This window comes from Cucumis sativus, chromosome 3 (assembly GCF_000004075.3).
Source record: "Cucumis sativus cultivar 9930 chromosome 3, Cucumber_9930_V3, whole genome shotgun sequence".
Lineage (NCBI taxonomy): Eukaryota > Viridiplantae > Streptophyta > Magnoliopsida > Cucurbitales > Cucurbitaceae > Cucumis > Cucumis sativus.
In genome coordinates this window covers 10,253,125-10,272,565 of record NC_026657.2, presented here as the reverse complement: position 1 = coordinate 10,272,565, position 19,441 = coordinate 10,253,125, and the positions used below count along the sequence as shown (strand labels likewise).

General features: G+C 34.1%; 3 protein-coding genes across 4 annotated transcripts; 2 read left to right on the top strand and 1 right to left on the bottom strand.

The window, feature by feature from the left end:
• The first annotated feature begins 3,870 nt into the window (after positions 1 to 3,870).
• On the top strand, positions 3,871 to 6,718 carry LOC101209829 (stem-specific protein TSJT1). Its single transcript, XM_011652687.2, has 5 exons — positions 3,871 to 4,222; positions 5,667 to 5,907; positions 5,998 to 6,118; positions 6,206 to 6,315; positions 6,438 to 6,718. Exons 1-5 carry the CDS (start codon positions 4,020 to 4,022, stop codon positions 6,471 to 6,473), a joined length of 711 nt encoding a protein of 236 aa, XP_011650989.1. The 5' UTR covers positions 3,871 to 4,019; the 3' UTR covers positions 6,474 to 6,718.
• A 57-nt stretch (positions 6,719 to 6,775) lies between these two features.
• LOC101209583 (ATP-dependent (S)-NAD(P)H-hydrate dehydratase) lies at positions 6,776 to 12,922 on the bottom strand. Of its 2 annotated transcripts, none has more exons than XM_011652688.2 (12): positions 11,660 to 12,922; positions 11,089 to 11,325; positions 10,699 to 10,775; positions 10,460 to 10,569; positions 10,258 to 10,372; positions 9,507 to 9,569; positions 9,217 to 9,380; positions 8,464 to 8,525; positions 7,623 to 7,689; positions 7,411 to 7,476; positions 7,177 to 7,305; positions 6,776 to 7,094 (listed from the first exon to the last, which is right to left on the bottom strand). In XM_011652688.2, the coding sequence occupies exons 2-12, from the start codon at positions 11,282 to 11,284 to the stop codon at positions 7,067 to 7,069; spliced, it is 1,077 nt and encodes a 358-aa protein (XP_011650990.1). In that variant the 5' UTR covers positions 11,285 to 11,325; positions 11,660 to 12,922; the 3' UTR covers positions 6,776 to 7,066. The 2 variants fall into 2 exon arrangements, with proteins under 2 accessions (XP_011650990.1, XP_031738267.1); XM_031882407.1 differs by lacking the exon at positions 11,660 to 12,922 and adding an exon at positions 11,540 to 11,655.
• Positions 12,923 to 14,419: 1,497 nt separating this feature from the next.
• Positions 14,420 to 18,894, top strand: LOC101209336 (NEDD8-activating enzyme E1 catalytic subunit). Its single transcript, XM_004134101.3, has 9 exons — positions 14,420 to 14,948; positions 15,046 to 15,209; positions 15,870 to 16,072; positions 16,203 to 16,435; positions 16,514 to 16,576; positions 16,656 to 16,712; positions 16,889 to 17,010; positions 17,910 to 18,027; positions 18,185 to 18,894. Exons 1-9 carry the CDS (start codon positions 14,847 to 14,849, stop codon positions 18,470 to 18,472), a joined length of 1,350 nt encoding a protein of 449 aa, XP_004134149.1. The 5' UTR covers positions 14,420 to 14,846; the 3' UTR covers positions 18,473 to 18,894.
• Positions 18,895 to 19,441: the final 547 nt, after the last annotated feature.

The window sequence follows — 19,441 nt, the reverse complement described above, 5'->3', positions numbered from 1 at the left end:
CTAATTCTTATAATTAGTATAGTAAACCCTAATTCAAGTAACACCAAACATTACTAACCATTCTTAAAACATAAAACCTAACAGTACGTCCTTTCTAACAACAATAAAAACAGCAATAATAACCTAAACTCATTAATAATAATAAGTTTGAGGTGGAGAATGAGATGATAGTGATAAAAGTGATATTAGGGTTTGTTTATTATAGTTGTGGTGTGTGGTGAGAAAAGAAAATGGAAAATAGAAATGTTTTGTAAAGAAATTATAAGTTGAAAATGAATTTTAGAAAAGAAAGGGATATTAATATGGAGAAGGGCGTGATTAATAGTAAGTGTCAAGGGGTCCACGTAATGGGCGACCCCTTTCCCGATTCTTATGGTACCCTTCCAAATGTACATTTTACCTTTTCACGCAATCAAATTATTTCTTCTTCTTTCTTATTTCTACTTTTAAAATAAATATCTTCTAATTCGTCTATTCTAAAAACAAAACCCAAATATTTATTTAATTGTCGCTTTACCTCTCCCAAGCAATTGGCAAATATTGATGCCTTCAAGATTCAAATTCCTTTTCTATTACACACAAAACAAAAAGAAGAACAACAATTTATTCTTCATCCTTTTCTTTTCTTCTTACCATTTCTCTGTTTCATGTATCAATTCTTTATTTTTTGGTCATTTATAAAAAGGCTTTCAAATTGATTGTACAACAAACTAGTCAAAGATAGTATAAAACCAAAGAGAGATTTTCTTCTATCTGTTGTTTCCTTTCCTTACTTTCGAGAGGGATTGGAAATTGGGTTGTTGGTCTCGGATTTTATAGATTTTTCCTTTAAAAATTCTATATAAATCGAAGAAGATTTGTTTTCATTTTTAATCAAACGGCTTCAACTTATATTATTAACATAAAACTTCTTTTCTTATAGTTTTAATTGTTTAATTAAAAAGGTACGAGTTAAAAAAATAATTTCTATTTCTATTTCTCATTCTTAAATCTTTTTTTTTTTTTTGTTTTGTCAAATTGGTATTTGAATTTTACGAGTTATGATACCATAACAAATAAATATGAAAATCATCTTATCTTAACATGGGGTAAGCAATTCACATATTTTATAAAATATATTAGAAAGTATTCTCGTTTATTTATTTATTTTAAATTAATTAGATTAAATTTTGAATTAGTTGTTTTTTCAATTTTAGATTTTATTCCGTGAAATTATAAGTTAATATCCAAAGCATAAATGATCCCTTTGATAAATACTATTTATGAGATATTAAAGAAAAGACTAATTTCTAGCTTTTATTTATTTTCTTTTTTCCTTTACAAATTATAATATCAACTATATTATTATTATTTTGCTCTTGTCTATTTTTTGGATTCCTTTTATTTTCAATAATATATATATATATAGGTGGAGAATATTGGAATAGGAGAGGAAAATTTAGGGCCAAGGTGGTTTTCGTACTTAAAGATTCCAGCATCAGTTAGCCAGATGGCAAATTGTTATTGGGGATTGAAGTTTAGAGTTAAGAAAGATAGATCGCTAATACGCAAATTTATGAAGGTCCTTTTCCCTCAACTAATCTAAGTTATTTTATTCTTATCCAAATTGCTTACGAATATTTTTATGTTCTTAGATTTATGTATTTCATACACAATATCAATTCTGTTTTTTAAAACCTTTTTTTTTTTACTATATTAAATACATGTTAAATTATTTTAAAATACTAAACTCAATTCATTTTCTTTAATATCATATGTATTATAAACTATATACTAATACTAAATAATAATTATATCAATTTTTAGGTTAAATTACAAAATTTATCCCTATGAATTTAAAATGATAGAATTGTTGATGTCAAGAGTCTCAAGTTGGAAAATCCGAGAAGACTCACTTACTCATCATAGTGATGACTAGTTTTATGATTTATAAATATACAGTCTAAAACGCGTTTGAACATTTTTCTTAAAATTTAGAATCTAATTTTCTTAATCTTCCACAAAAATACATATATGAAAACATAAAATAAAACCTTATTTTCAATAAACCCTTAATTTCAAATTCTATATCAAACAAACTCTAAAATTTCTTCGCAATATTTTCAATAGCAAAAGCGTCTCACGTTGCATTGGAGAGGATTTTATTGAGTTGGGCGGGTTTCCTTTATGAAAAACGGTAAGATTATCTTTGTTATGAAAAGTTTACATATGAGACATTTTAAAAAATAACAAAATATTAAAACTATCTGCCGAATATAACAAAACTCATCAAATTCTTTTTAGTCAATTTATTATTATTTTTTTTTGTTAAATTTTGTAAATAGTTATATCCATTGACATTTATCCTTTTTATACATATATACTCCATTTTTAAAAATAAAAAACCAATAAAAAAAAACAACTTATTTATAAAAAAATTCTATAAATAATAGATACCGACAGAGGATGTCAATATTGATTATTACTGTTTATCGTATATACAATATAGACTTTTATTATATTTTACTCTACCGTATTTGAAAACGACTCTATTTCCAATTTAATTATTTATTTCCTACCTTAAAGTAACAAATATAATAAATAAATATTTGCTTTAAAAATTGATACATACTTACGTGAAAGTTGTAACTTGCAAGAGAGAATTTAAAAACAATAAGTACAAGTTAATAAACAAAGATATATTTCTTTTTCATCAACCACTCATCCTCACTCCCATCTGTGGTTCAACAAATATAAACATTATACAAAACACGTAACAAAATCATTTTAAAAATATATATTTAAAGCCTGTTTAATTTAGGTGAAAACTATTTTAATGTAAATTATAATTAAGACAATTTTTTAAAATTGAACATTATTACTAAAACTAGTTTATAAAAGTTTTGTTTAATTGAACCATAGTGTTTCTTTTAAAAGCATGTCCTCAAACACCCAATTAGACACATACGTATACTTTGATCTTAGAAAAAAGAAAAAGAAACGAAAAAAGGAAGTAGTTTAATTATGTAATAAAGTTAGAGTAGAGTTAGGGAAATACCAAAATTAATTAAAACTTTCTATTGGTAATTATGCACTTTTAATCAACCTATTCTCAGCAAAAAATTCCTCAAATAACTCCAACAAAATATTGAACTAAACTTAATTAAGAGTCAACCTTATTGTAAATAAATCTAAATAAACTTTGTTATCGAATTTTGTATTTATATATACATATAGCAGATCACATGCAAGGTGCTCAAAACCTTTCCTGTCACACCAACCATAAACAAGAAAGTGAAAATACCCTTGCAAAATAAAATTATTAATAAATCTAAATTAAAAATAAAAACAAATGAACATAAATTACAACAATTTATACTTTTTAAACAAAAATAATGAGGATTTGTCGTTGTTAAATTCATAAAGAAATGAAAATACAGTAACAACTATATGGAAAATAAAAGGATTCGGATCTAACTGTAGTGTGTTTCAAGTAAGATCGTGAATGAAACATAATTTTTAGATTTTATAATATAGTTTTCATATCAAGGTAGAGGCATATGTATGGCACATCATGAATTCAAACATTTTATAAAAGCATATTATCCACGTCATCAATGGGGGAAGTCCAGGAATCATCGCCAGCAAGTGGGTCCCGCCGGCCAGATTTCAGTGTCCTCCTCCACCTGGCTGCCTTCCACCTATTTATTTCTTTTCCTCTCCTTCTCAGTCCACACCGGTAATTAACCATTGTTTTTCTTTTTCTCTTTTTTTTTTTTAAAAATAACAACAAGAAGTAGAAATTATTTCTTTTGCTTTCTTCTAAAAAATAAAAGAAACAAAAATTATGTAAAATGACCACAATACCCTCATCCTCTCCTATATATACCAACAATGCAAGCGATCACTCTCCCATGTCCAACCTTCTCATATTTCCACCTTCACCAATTCCCTAAACAACTCTCTCCGTTTCTTTTCTTTTTCTTTTTCTTTTCCTTCATTTGTTGTTGTTATTATTATTATTATTTGAAAGTGAAGCCATGTTGGGATTATTCAGCAGTTCCATCATGTCCCCGCCGGACGAGTTAGTCGCTGCTGGAAGCCGTACGCCCTCGCCGAAAACCACATCCGCCACTCTACTCAACCGCTTCGTCCAAACCAACCCTTCCGCCGTGTCGCTGCAGCTCGGTGACCACGTCCAGCTTGCTTACACTCACGAAACTGAATCCGCCTTATGCCCCAGGTAAATTACTCCATTTAAATCCACCGCTGCCGTACCGGAATCTTTTTTTATTTTTCGAATTACTTGTAAATTAAACGGAATCGAAATTGGTGATCGAACGGTTCAGGGTGACGGAGGGTTTTAGTTCTTCAAATCTCCGCCGTTAAATTGATGGGGTGTTTGGTTGCTGAGAAAAAACGGGACGGAAACCGACGGAAATATATTTTGGAATTGTCGGTCTTTTCTTTGTCGGCGTCCTATAATCTGGAATAAAATTTAATTTAAACTATCAAAATTAATTTTTAAGTACAATAATAAAATTTAGTATCTACGATAAATCTAAGCGTAGAAATAACATAAAAACAGGTTGGAGAAAGAAAACTTTATTGATGAAAAAATTGTAGTGAGCAACATTGAATGGCTGCGATTTGTCGATCCAGTGGTGGCACGTGCGATCAAAGTCAGTGGACACCCTCCTCAGTAAATTTCTCTGACAAGTATCCATTGCCCTTATGACACGTGTTACCTAATTTTTGTCCTCTCTTTTGGAACTTATCCACTGGATTAATTGCATAAAGTAAACATATATATATATATATATATATATATATATATATATATATTTAATGATGGGTGTATTATTTAGATAGCAATTAGTATCAATTTAAATAATTGTTCTTTCTTCTTCATTTCTTAATTCCCTTTAGTTGCTTATCAATTCTTTGACTTTTCTTAAGGTGGATTACCATTACACTCAACAAAATAGAATTTTAATTGCTTCATTAAAATATAAATGGGGTAATTTTTTACACATCACTCAACCATCGATTGCCCGGTCTAGTTAGAGAATTTAACATAGGTTTTAAGGGACTCGCCCTTAACCTTATACTATATATATATATTTATATCAATTGTAAAAGTTAGATCAGTTGGAAAATAGAACTCCCTTTAGATCTAGATTCAAAGCCCCATCTTTACATTTTCTAAATGTTATCAATATCATGGCTAGCATAGGCCCATGTTTAATGCTTACTCCTTACTCTCTTTTTCATATTGTATTTACTCGATTATAAAATTCAACATTTTTTTTTTTTTACATTGGCCACTAATCTCAACCATCCTTTTTAGAGATTTAATTACTTCATAAACCTCAACCTAGTTTAACTAATTAAAACTTCGGTTAGGGACCCAAACTAGAAAAACAAGAGTTAACAATTGAATCAAAGCATCAACTTGAAGTGTCATGGGGCCATATAAAAACTGTACTACGCAACAATAAATATATTGTTCTTTTAATTGTTCTTGGTTTTGGTGCAAGAAGGTTAGTAATTTTTTTGAAATCTATTGATAAAATAATCTTACAGAAACATGGGCCACGTAACGTAACTCATCATTAATGCTTACTAAGGAGGGCAGGGATGTCAATTAACTGAATTAACGAATTTACTTAATAACGTGACAACAGATCTTTCGCGGTGAAGGACGACATTTTCTGTTTATTCGAGGGAGTTTTGGACAATTTAGGAAGCTTAAGGCAACAATACGGCTTAGCCAAATCAGCGAATGAGGTGATTCTCATGATTGAAGCTTACAAGGCTCTCCGTGACCGGGCACCCTACCCGCCCAGCCACGTCGTTGGTCATCTCAGCGGCAGTTTCGCCTTCATCGTCTTTGACAAGTCCACCTCCACTCTCTTCGTCGCTTCTGTAACTTTCTTTCTTCCCTCCTCTTTCTTTAATCACTTTCTTTCATGTTCATTTCGAATGAACTAAGGTTTTGTTTTGTGATATCCATAGGATCAAAACGGGAAAGTTCCTTTGTATTGGGGAATCACTGCCGATGGTTACGTGGCCTTTTCCGATAACGCCGATCTGCTCAAAGGCGCTTGTGGGAAATCGCTTGCTTCTTTCCCTCAAGGTTGATTAGATTCCTACACTCTTTTAGAACCTTGCGTATCTAAACAAGCTTGTTCTGTAATGATAATGGAGGGTTTTGTTTTTGTAGGGTGTTTCTTATCTACAGCAGTTGGTGAACTGAGATGCTATCAGAATCCCAAGAACAAGATCACTGCTGTTCCTGCTAATGAGGAAGAGATATGGGGTGCAACATTCAAAGTAATTTTTCACTTTCAGACTATCTCTATTCTTGGAAAAGTTTCACAACAATCAATCAATCCATCACTAAACTATCATTTCTAAGCCTAGTGTATTTTTGTGTGGTTGGTGTCATTTTTCAGGTGGAGGGGCCTGCAGCTTTGGCGGCCACACGGTGAAGAGATTTTCTCATAGCAAAGGAGATTTTCATATATTTGTGTTTTATTTGTGGTTGAGAATGCAGATCAGAAGAGAGAGAGAGGGGGGTACCTAACAGACACAGATGTGTTTATGTCTGAATTGGGTGTGTTTTTTTCTGTGTTCTTTTTGCTTGTAATCTGATGTAAATCCCTTTTGCTTTTGGTTTAATAAAGTCGGTGACTTTGTAGAATTATAAATGGAAACTTGAATTTCCCACCACTTATGTTTTGGCCATTTTCAACCACCTGTTCATATCAAATGTATGGATGTCATTAACGTCTGAATCACAACATAATGCAAACTCATAAAATCATGTAATGTTGAAACGATTGAACAGGGATCTCAAAATTATTGAAGATTTTGTCTATGGTGATGCCCTTACCTTTGTCTGTTCTTACTACATGGCACGACCTATTCCTTTAGACATTTTCCATTTAATTAGTTCCAAAGTTCTAATCCTAACAGACAATAGAACCTGATGATCAAGTTTGTAGTATGGCCAAACATTGTACATGCATGACCAATCAAATCACGAGTATCTTCAGCACAGTTGCAAGATCAGTGGATTTGATTACTGAGCTGGAGAAATGTCCTCTAGACTGCAAAAAGAAGGAACCAATCTTAGCAGCAGACTTAGTTTTTACATTGAAATGAACTCTCTTTCCTTAAAGCTGACAGTACCTTCTCCACAAGAACTCGATGATATCAGTAGTAAGGGTTGATCTTTTCTTGTTCTCAAATGCAAGTGATGCAGCCCTTCTAAGTAAAGCAGATCCAGCAATGCACCCTAACACTGTTGGATTCTTTGGACTACATGTGAAAAGGGTTGGATGTAAATCATTATAAGAAATCAGTATTTGTCATAGCCTCATAGGAGATTGAATGATCAAATGATGTCTAAATACTAGAACTTGCCTGCTAGACAAATTATCGTCTGTGATTGAACCTTGTCGCTGGGCCCAAGATATGAAGACTGCAACACTGGACCACAGGAGGAAAGAAAAGAGTGAAATTATTGTACACAATTCATGAACTTCAGGCTTCTTAGCTCATGTTAGGAAAGTAAATAAGGCGTTGAAGAAAAGTATATTTGACAAGAACAGTGAAAAAACATGCCAATTACTTGCCTTCCTGAAAGAATATCACCTTGCCCACCACAACGTCGGGGAGATCCATAAATGCTCACTGACTTGACTGCATCAGGTGTCACATGATTTCACTAAATGGAAGAATCAAGTATAATCTAGCAAGGAAGAAGCCTTGACATCATATTAGGCCCTAAATGTTTATAGCTTAGCTCATGAATTTTAATATGTAACAATTTTAATCATTGCAAGTAAAATTTGTAACAATTTAATCTCCTACTGTGGAAATTGTATTATGATAAAATGATTTTTTTTTGCATAGACAGACCATCAAATTGGTTATTATAAACTACAAAGTCTACATCACTGAATTAGAAAAATTGGCAAACAATTTTAATGAAATTCTTCATTGTAGAGGTTAAATTGTAACAAATTTGAAGTCTAGGTCGGAACTAAATAACATGAAAGATATAAGGATTAAGTTGCTGCAAACCAAAGTTCAACAACTAAATTGTTACTTTCATGAAAGTTCCACAATAAAGAAACCCACATTGACATGGGCACTAAGAACTAAATTCCTATATCGACAAAGTCAAAACAAAAAATTTAGGGAAATTTATAGAAATTGAAATTTGGACGAACACTTTCAATCCACATTCATTTGAGTTTACTTCCACCACGTTAGCAGGATAATAGCTTAGCGTACAATAATCCATAACAGACAATTTTATCATTTTTTCCTAATCTGACCAAAAGGTAAAGTTTAGCGCAACTGAAGGTGGGTTGGTGACACAGTGACTAATAATTCATAGAATAGGAACATTGAATTTGTAGCACTTCTGTAACATTAACATGGAAAATATTTTGTATTTGAAATCAGTACCTGTCTCACCGTCACTAATGAGGTCAGCCCTCCCTTTCCTGAGGATAGTCAGGCCACCAATCCTGATCATGTCCAAAAGTTTAGTAAGCCGAAGACTAGAAAAACTGATAAATAAAAATGAACACCTCGTAGAAGCAATACTTTAATAATGATATTTGTTAAAACTTATAAAATAGGATGAAAAAAACGCACATAGGGAAACCCATCTCCTCTATATTAAGCAATAGGGAATCTGCCTAATGATTATTTAACAATTCATTTGGCAAGATACAGTCATATTTTCATCCTAATGTCAAGACTTTCATACTGCAGAAATAATTATTTGGGAAAGCTGTATGCCGTGAATCCAAGAGTGATCACTGATCAGACTATTGGACGGACGGAACACACCACCAAAATATTCCCCTTCCTGACAGTGAACTATCTGGCTAGAGATCTCAGAATCTGCCGAAAAATAATAGTATAGAGGAACCATTATGGGCCCCTGGATAGGCAGTAACATCTATAGAGAATTCTGATCCGATGAGGTCAACTACTGATTATCTGCCAACATTTTAAATATAAGTACCTCAACAAGCAACTTCTTAATAATGCATTCACTGATGTGGTGATTAAATTTCAGGGGTGTGGTAGGAAGCGTCCATACTAGAGCAATAAGCATGTCAACATTGCATAATCATGACTTATGAAACTCTATCCAAATGAAGAACAATATGATTTTACTCTATCCACGTGAAAATGTGATGATTTTACCTTTTGGCAAGAGTCAGCAATTGGTTAGGAGCATCTTGTTCATCGACTTCAGCAAGCAGCACATTTCTCACAAGACGTTTATATTCATTTACATTGGGAGTCAGGACCGCCAGGGGGTAATTGCTTACAAGGTGAAGATTGCCAGTGATAAGAAAGAGACCATCCTGATAAAGCAACAAACACAATCAGCAGTAAGCAGCCAACTATAGACCTGTTGAAAGTGGCACACGCAACGTACTATTAAAAAAGCTAATTTCTTTAAAATCATAGGTGCTTCGCTATATGCATACCCCATCTATGACCATTGGTATATTTGTCTGCCTTGCATGCTTTATGATTTCACTGACACAATCCTGAAAAAGTTTTAGACCATTAGAAAAATTATGCTATCAAAGGCAAGAAAAGAAATATGAATAAAATATAATGCCTGCTTGCTTGAATGCCCAATAAATTAAGTCCAACAACCCAACAGAAAATTATGAAAGCATGAAAATTTGAAATATTACTTTCAACCTCGGGGTGAGCTCTATAATTCATATACGACAACTTGTTGAAACAGTACATAGGCATAGGCTTGCAGCCAAATTGACAGCCAAAAAATATCAGATCAATGTACATAAAGAAACAATGGACGAATTAACTTCCCAGCCATTTTAGTGGATTGCAATGGCAAAAGAGACTCAGAAAATCAAATTTCTTCCATTTTTTTGTATCTACTTTTAAATTTCAATCAATTTGAGGCTCACACCAAAAATTTAAAGGGGATCAAGTTAACAAAATGAGGCCTGATGCGACAAGTGAACTAAGTACCATGTTTCACCTTCTTTCACTCAGTCACTAGCACAGAGGAAAAAAGGAAAGGTATTTTCTATATTCCCCTCGCCAAATCTATAGAAAAATCCCATCTTATCAAACATATAAATCGAAGTTTGAAAGTCTGGAAGTATGGATGAACTTTAAAAGTTGCAGGACAAAAATGGAATCAAGTGTATTGTTCAAGAAAGAACTACGTAATTAAACAAACAAAATTAACACAATCACCAGAAGAAATGGGTCCCTTCCAAGCCCTGGACCAATGACAAGACAATCAAATCTTTCCAGCCACTTGTCAACCTCAGCAAGAACCCTTTCTGCGATGAACTTCTTTTCCTCATCCCTAAACATCAGAACGCATCAGACAAATATCAAAACTTCTATTCAATCTTTTCCACTCAGACCAAAATATAGACAAAAGTGGAAGCACCTGACACTGTATGATTCTTCAAGAACAGGATGCACAATTAACTCTGGACTATAGCTCTTTATGACAGGAGCAGCATCTTTTGTGCAGAAAACATGAGATAAATCTGCACCCTGGAAGGAGAAACTAACGGGTTATTATTCACCTTTGAAAGTAAAACGAACAGAGACTAAATATCCAGACAGAAGATACAGGATAAAACTTTCCAATAAGGAGAGCAATAGAAGGAGTCTGGAACTAACAATTTTCAAAGCTGATATAGCTGCAAAGTAGGGAGCACCTGTGTACTCACGACATCCACCAATAACAGCTATCTTCCCTGAATACAGATTGTTAATTAGAGGACTTCATAGAAATACCTTAAACCAGTGGACAACATTGGTAAAGGATAAAATGCCACAAGTTACAATTGGCAGACAAAACTAAAACCAGCATCAAAGACCAATATTCAAATTGAGTTAGCAAAATCTACAAAGTACCCAAAACCATTACTTTTAATTTTTTACTTACCAGAAAGTTATAGGAAACTAATCCATGACAACAAAAAACTTGGGTATTTTTCAACCAATTGTTCATTGCAAATTGGAAACAAATGAAAAACCACAAAAGTACAGAGTACGTTGAGACCTTACCCGCCTGGCCTTTGTATCTATTGGGATCAAGACAAGGTGTAATTGCTCTTAGAATGAGATCAGCATCAGCCTCAATCGAAGTGCCACTCATGGCTTTGATTTGTAGCCGTCTATTCTGATAGGTACAATCACCGAACCCTCCAAGAGACCGTAACAGAAACTGTTGCCTTCTAAACACAGCCGAGGAAGCCAACATTCAATAACTTTGGATTATCGATAAACATTAACCGATTAACTCTGTACATGAGAAAATTCGAAATCAGTAACTTCATCCTATGGAAAATCTGTACATTTTACCAGCGCGACAGAAACGATACTCAATATATCCCATTCATTCAAACTCATAGTCATTTTTATTTCACGATCCATTCGAATTAACACATATAAAAGCTTAGTTAGAATCAGAACCAACAATCTCCATCAATTTGTAACTCAAAATCATGGCACATACAAGAAAAGTTGCAACGGAAATCAGTTCCGATATTGAAGAAACCAATTAGAATCCAGACTAATGCAACGGTAGAACAATAATCGAAATTCAAGTAAGGATATGGAGAAAATTTCAGAGTACCTTTTAGTTTTTCGCCTTTCAACGAACGAAGAAGAAGAAGGAGAAAAAGAGTGATAACACGAGGGAGGTGATGTGGCAAAAGTCAACAACTCCACGTAGAGAGAGGTTTTGACTCAGCTAGGTCGACATGTAGTCGAAGGCTTGTTCCGATCGTTGTAGAAATATCGACGTGTCGTTTACTCACTCCTTTTAAGTACGGTGAAGTGAAATCGTAGACTCCACTCGACGGAATGATCTCGGTCTTCTAGGGACGGCAGCGAGAACGAAAATAACCGATGAAGGAAACGGCGAAGTTGAACGCGGCGAGGTCTGGCTTGGTGGTGATCGGAGCTTTGGCCTTCGGATACCTGAGCTTACAGCTCGTGTTCAAGCCCTACCTCGAGAAAGCTCAAAGTTCTCTTCAACATCCCGAGCCTGAGCCCTCTACAATTCCAAAAGATGCCATTTCAAACCTCGACGGTTAAGCTCAATCTTCGTTGTTTTGCCTTGGTATGTATAAATGTAGGTAATTCAGAATGACGCTTTCGAGATTACCTTGAAATTTCTCAGTTTCAAGAGATTTTGGGAAACAGGAGAAGGATGCATTGCTATTGATTGAAGAAGATTACATATAGATTAGGGAATCCTTCGATTCTCGTGGTATGTGCTCACTGTCGTTTGAACTCTGAAAATTTCCATTCTCAGATTCGGTACGAACGTCAAGTAGACCATTTTCTGACTTACAATGTAGTTTGAAAGTTTGCTCTTTCTTTATCGTAGTTTGATGTTGTTAAGTTTTAGTTTCAGTTATATGCATACAAGAACTTTGCATATCATAAACCGCGTCTTTGTTGATCTTGGCCATAATTTAAAGTGGAAATTGTTCTTGAGGCTGTGCTATTTACCTTTTTTTTTACCTTTTACTTCTGGTTCATGATATTCAGATTAACATGGTTCATCAAATGACGATATTGAAAATGTTCTCCATGGTCATTGCTGGTTTTGAAGAAATTTTAGCTTTCTTCTAGGAAGGGTTCTCCAAGATTAACTGTCTTCCCATACCAATAGTTTTTTATTTCCATTTTTCCTGCTTCGGTTGTTGTGTCTATGTCTCAACCACAATTAAGTACACATTACTCTTTTAAAAATGGGTCGGTCGGTCGGAAAGTTATCCTCGGTCATTTCGAATGATTGGACCTTTCGGTTTGGTCGGTTGACTCGGTTTCTATTTTCTCTAATTGTTTTGATTGCCCTTATTGAATATAATTGGTGACATTTGCTTTAATCTATCCTAGTAGTCCAGAAAAGCTTCTGTAGGTCTTGTTCTCGCACATTCTCTCTTTGTTTCTCAAGCCCTTGAGTTCAAAAAGGATCTTTGATGGGTTCGTCATATGATTCATCAAATGTGTGATTGAGTCGCAAAAAACTTCCAGATGGGTTTTTCACTAAAATGTTTCAATCCATCACTGTCTTTCAAAATACTGGATTTAGTAACTTCCATATAGTTTTTTTCACTGAAATGTTTCACTCCAACATTGTCTTTCAAAATACTGGATTTAGTAAATTAGTAGTTTGGTCGCACCAACCTCCATTGGACTATTTCCCTTGTACACACTTTTAAGAACGTTGGAACACATCTGAGATGCAAATGTAGGTGTTAGAGATCACAAGAATTAATCACCAAACCATTTCCAAATATATCAAAGTTGGTCGTCTTTGTGCAGAGTCTCCTGGGAGAATAGCGCAAAGCAGGTTGACGAGGTACTCTCTTTAGCATAAAGAGGAAAGAAAATAGTTGTTGCACTTGATCAATCCTATGAATCTCAGTCTATAAATATTGGGGCAACATCTCTATTTAAATCTCTTTGATTCACTTCATTTGCTGGCAATGTAGAGAGCCCCTGCTCTATTGCATCTAACTGAGTAGTTTTGGTAGAAGATTGAATTGTTCGAATTGTTTGATAGGAAGGACTAACTGTGGTCTCGAGTCTTACGCATTTGCAACTCGGGAGAGATAGAGTGATGGACCTTTGAGGACAGGAGAGAGGGGAATTTATGAACGGAAGTTAGTTTGTAGAAAAGAGAGAGGATTTCTACAGAATAGGGAGACACTTGAGGAGGAAAACTTATCGAGAGTCCCAACAAAAAATGCTTGAAAGTATATCATCTCTGTGATAGAGTTTCTTGTACCTTTATTACTTTGACTAATTAAGATCATAACAGAGTTAAAAAGATTAGGGTCTTTCTAATACTTTTGAAAGTTTTGGATACTTTGTAAAACAAAATCAGGTGATGTGAAGCTAATTGTCTGCATAATTTTTAATATATTTTTTTAAGTTTTAAAATGTTTTCGAAACTTTTGAAAGTTTGAAAGTATTTTGTATTCATGACATATGTTTGAGATACATCTACGTGTCTTTTAATATAATATTATAAAATTTAAGTGTATTGTTAAATAAAATAATGTTTTTTTCGCTCTTCTACCTATCTCTAAACCCTTATCATTTGGCTAATACAATGAACTAATTTTCCATTATTTTTGGTTAAAAAGGAAATTTAATGATACTTGATCATATTCAAATGTTTTTTGGATTATTTTTAAATATATCAAAATGTTTACAAAATATGGAAAGAACTATAAATATCGTCTATTGTCTATAAAACATAAACACACAAGATACATAATACATATATGATATGATACGACTTTTAAAACTGAATGTAAGCTATTTTATTTTTTCACTTTGGTTTGGCCTTTTAGTCTTTGGGTAAAAAAAATAGCTGAGCATACATTCTTAGGCAAAAAAGAAAGAAAGAAAAAGTATTATATAGGGATACTTGTTTCAAATAATTCATAACATTGTGTGTAACACTAAGTTGTGAAATTTACTATATTGGTAAATACTCTACTTTGGTTATTAAAAATTAATTTGTATACTTTTTGTAAATAAAAACCGAGGCGCGGGATTGGACTTTAACATCTCTTCCACAATCCAACCCGAATTAGCAAAGTGCCACTGAGGTTGAGGGCGCTGCGATTTAACCAACGGAGACTCACTCCTGCGTGAGAACCAAGCTTACTTCCACTTCCACCCAAACACCATCTTCCTTCCCCGCCCATTTCCACTCCGGAAACCCCTTTTTACCTCTCTTTTACACTCCAACAATTTCCTCCGCTAGCCCAGAGTCGGCGCTGTAAAGCATTCAAATGGCGGGCTCTGTCGTCCAATCCAGTCGATCGAGGGACCTCGATAAGCTCCTTCTTAGGCCCGGTAATCTCATCGGCGCCAATTTCGAGCCGGGTTCTCAAGTGGGTACTTCTTCTTCTCTCTGACATTCTTTCAAACACCTTATGCTCACTACATGGTTCTGCAATCGTCTTACGACTGTGTTGTTTTGTATTGCAGTTGAGGGATGATCTTCAACAGTATGTGAAGGTGTTAGTCATAGGAGCTGGGGGGTTGGGCTGCGAGCTCCTGAAAGACTTGGCTTTGTCGGGCTTTCGGAATCTGGAAGTCATCGACATGGATCGCATCGAAGTTACTAATCTCAATCGTCAGTTTCTCTTCAGGTTTCAATTGTTTTCTTTGCTCTATTTGTATCTTTGGAGTTTTATTCGTAGTTTTTTTTTTTTTTTTAACAACCGGGGCCCGGGGGTGGGTGTAGAACTCTCACTTTTTGTTGGGTGTATACTGAGGTGTAATGACATTTCAAATTGATCTCTATTTTTAAGTTACATCCATTACTAACTGATGATATTTATATTTATGATTTGATATCGGTAAAATCTGCACTGGTTATAGGAATTCGATGGATCGAATGTCACATTTTGTCACATTTTACTTGACTGGAGCCTTTCTTCATAGTTTGCTTCCCGTTTTGTGGACTTCTCTTTTTTTATATCGATTGATGCATTTTTCTTTTCTCAATGAAAGTCCAACTTTTACATCAAAAAGAAAGAAGAAGAAAAAAAAATAAAAATTGATGGGTCGAATGTTCTTTCCTTTCAACCATTTTGTACTAAAATGCTGAACCAGCCGAATTAGAACGGTGCTTAAATAAATTTTCCTGTAAGAAAGTTCTTTTCAGGAAATTTTATTATTATGATATGATTTGACGTTGGAATCCTTGAGGAAATCACATTTCTCATATGTAAATCTGGATATGGCTTTACAGTAGTCATTTGATTAAATACGGCAGTCAGAGGAATAACACTAAGGTAGTATCGCAGGCTTGAAGATGTTGGTAAGCCAAAAGCTGAGGTGGCTGCAAAACGTGTTATGGAGAGAGTTAGTGGTGTCAATATTCTGCCACATTTTTGCCGGATTGAGGACAAAGAAATTGAATTTTACAACGATTTTCACATAATCGCACTTGGTCTTGATTCAATTGAAGCTCGAAGTTACATCAATTCTGTTGCTTGTAGCTTCCTTGGTATGCTATTCTCTGACTTGCTATGTTCTTCTTACGTCTTTTTGCCATCTTTTTTCCATTAATTGTTAATGTCATGTTGTTGATGATGAATGAGAATTTCATGTCCTTTATTTTCTCTTTGTAAATTTAGAGTATGATTCTGATGATAATCCATTAGAAGAAACAATTAAACCAATGGTAGATGGTGGAACTGAAGGCTTCAAGGGGCATGCAAGGGTAATTTTACCAGGGGTCACACCTTGCTTCGAGTGTACCATCTGGCTTTTTCCACCTCAAGTAAAGTTTCCATTATGTACTCTAGCAGAAACTCCTAGAACTGCTGCTCATTGTATCGAATATGCTCATCTAATTAAATGGGATGAGGTAACACATTATTACCCGGCTTCTCGTTGATGATTGTGAAAGTACCCCGTTTGGGCTTACCGAGACTTTTTCTTTTAGGTCCATAGTGGAAAATCTTTTGATCCTGATGATTCCGAACACATGAAATGGGTTTACAGTGAGGTATGATAATTCCTGTAGATCCGGTAATTCTTTTCAATTAGTGACTCTGAACTTCTAATTTATCTTCCCACATCTATAGGCTCTTAAGAGGGCTGAGCTTTTTGGCATTCCGGGAGTTACATATTCACTAACTCAGGTACATATTAGTCTTGGAATTTTCACATCACTGAAGTGATGGTTATTCTTTTTATCTGAACTTGTGGTTGTTCTGTTAGTGGGTACATATTATCTGCTTGCATCTTTTGTTAACTACTCACCTGCTTTTGTTTACAAATGCCCCTACTGATATTCATTTTCTAATGGTTTTTTAAGGGTGTTGTTAAGAATATCATACCTGCTATTGCTTCCACCAATGCAATTATATCAGCTGCATGTGCACTGGAAACGTTGAAGATTGTATCAGGATGCAGTAAAACTCTATCCAACTACTTAACGTGCGTACTGTTTGCTTTAACTATGTGACAATTCCTTTTCCTTTTAATGTTATACGGGTTTAATAATAATTTTATAGAGCAGCTTAATATTGTTCTTCTTTATTTCTTTACTAAAAAATATATGGGTACATAACATGTCAGGCTGCATTGAGAAGTTTGGATTTATTATTATAGGCTCTTTGGGGAGCACAATAACATAGTATTTAGAGGATTGGAGAGGAATCCTAGTGGTGGTTCCTTCTTAGATTTCATGTTTTCCTCTGGGATTCAATTTTGAAGATCATTTGTAATTATTCTCAAATACATTTTTGTATGGCTGAACCCCTTCCTTTCTTGTGTGGGTTTGGTTTTTCTCGAACCTTTTATTTATTTTTTCAATGAAATTTGTTGTTTCCTTTGAAAATACATTTGGATATATCGTGTATCATTTTTTGAGTACTTTGCTCATAATCCAGGAATGTGGTTTATGTTATGATTGCTATTTTTACATTTTCATTTGTTCTGGTTTTCATTATGGTCGAAAAGTTATATGGTTCTCTTCCATCATTCTTATTATTCTTGTCATTTGTATTCTTGAATTGATAAGTCAGTCAATGCCTTGTTAATATACTAAACACTTTATACGGTTCTTTTCCATTATTTATTTTTTACACCTTTTAGATTAGAAGTCTAGCCTTCTGTAGCCACCAATCTCTTCTTTTCTATCAAGTGGGAAGTTTTTATTACAAATATATTGTTTCTATGTTGGAAGTTGAAGCTAGGCTTGCGTGTGAATGACACAATTTTCATAAATCATGTCTGTATTTGTAATAGCCTTTAACATTGTGCCATTATTTACTTTTATTTGTGACCATAATTTCCAGATGCATTGAATTTAATGGCAAATGATCTTTTTTCAGATATAATGGTGCTGAAGGTCTCCACACTAAAGTGACCGAGTTTGTGAAAGATAAGGACTGTCTTGTTTGTGGTCCAGGCGTTCTTATTGAGCTGGATTCTTCCATTACTTTACAGAAGGTTGATTATTTAGCTTATGCCATCCACATGTTATATGCAGCGTCACAGACATATCCATCTTGTATTCAGTTGTTGCTGTGTTAGTTAATTTCAGATTTTGAGAAATCTTGTTAATCCTTCATGACGGTTCCTCCCATTTTGAATTTGCCTGAAACAGTTCATTGACCTGCTAGAAGATCATCCCAAACTCTTGTTATCAAAGGCAAGTGTCACGCATCGAGGGAAGAATCTATACATGCAGGCACCTCCTGTACTTGAAGAGATGACCAGATCAAATTTGGGTGTTCCACTTTTTGACTTGATGGGTAAAGTTTTGAAGGACGTAGTCCATGTGACTGGTGTGGCTTCTAAGAATGATAAGAAAACTTCCTGTCTTCGAAAATTACGTGTGGCTTTTAAGGGGGTTGACGGTGTTACGGATATGGACACTGCAAGTGGGGCTTAATATTACATTGCATTTTTATCTCCAAATTTGAGTCAGATGCCTCTCTCCACCCCTCTGACACGGAAATTAATGGAAAAAGGTTGATGTGGGGTCTGATCTATTCCCATTTTTTATAAACTTTCATTTCTTGTTCAAAGATTCCTGAAAAGAACAATAGAGCTGTGAATTTGTTGCTCGAGAATGATGTATTGCACAATGATTTACTTCTTTCATCCCTCTACTTCAAGCAACCTTGTGAATATTAACTGCTAACAATGATTATGACTTAACACAGCGGATATTTTTTAAGATTTCTTTGCCATTTGTATCTTCTTCGGCATGGAAAAAATAGGTATCAAGTTTGTTGCTGCTTTGTATTTTGAACATTGGTATCAATCTTTTGGGATTGCTTTTTATTTGGTTAAGTAGAAGAGATAAGGAAACCACAGTGTTCTTTTGCCTTAAGTCTTCTGGCTTCTCTCTATTGCTTTATATGTTCGAATAAATCGTATGTGACTCCATTTAAGGTCACATCCTTTCAATGTCATGTGTTGCAGTTTTTCACGAGCGAATGCATCTATTATTTCTTAACCAACTTGAAGAAGAGACATTACTACTTGAATGGCTACACGTTATTCTATAAATTTAACCAACTTGAAAAAGAGACATGACTACTTGAATAACTACACATTATAAAGAGACGTGACTACTTGAATAACTACACATTATTCTATAAATATGTCTCGTTTCCAAATTGGAACTTCACTTTTCTCTCATAAAACTTTGTTCCCTTTAAAATTTGTTGAAAGCTTAGTTTACTCTGTAAATTAGAATTTGTTGAATTTTATGGACAAGAGGTGTTTCTTCCATAAAACAGGTACTTTGTTTTGTTCTATTCTAAGCAACAATTATTCTTGAAACTTAAACATGTAAGAAAGACTGTATGAATTCGTTTTCCTCGTATTTTCTCTTGTATATCAATGTACTGCT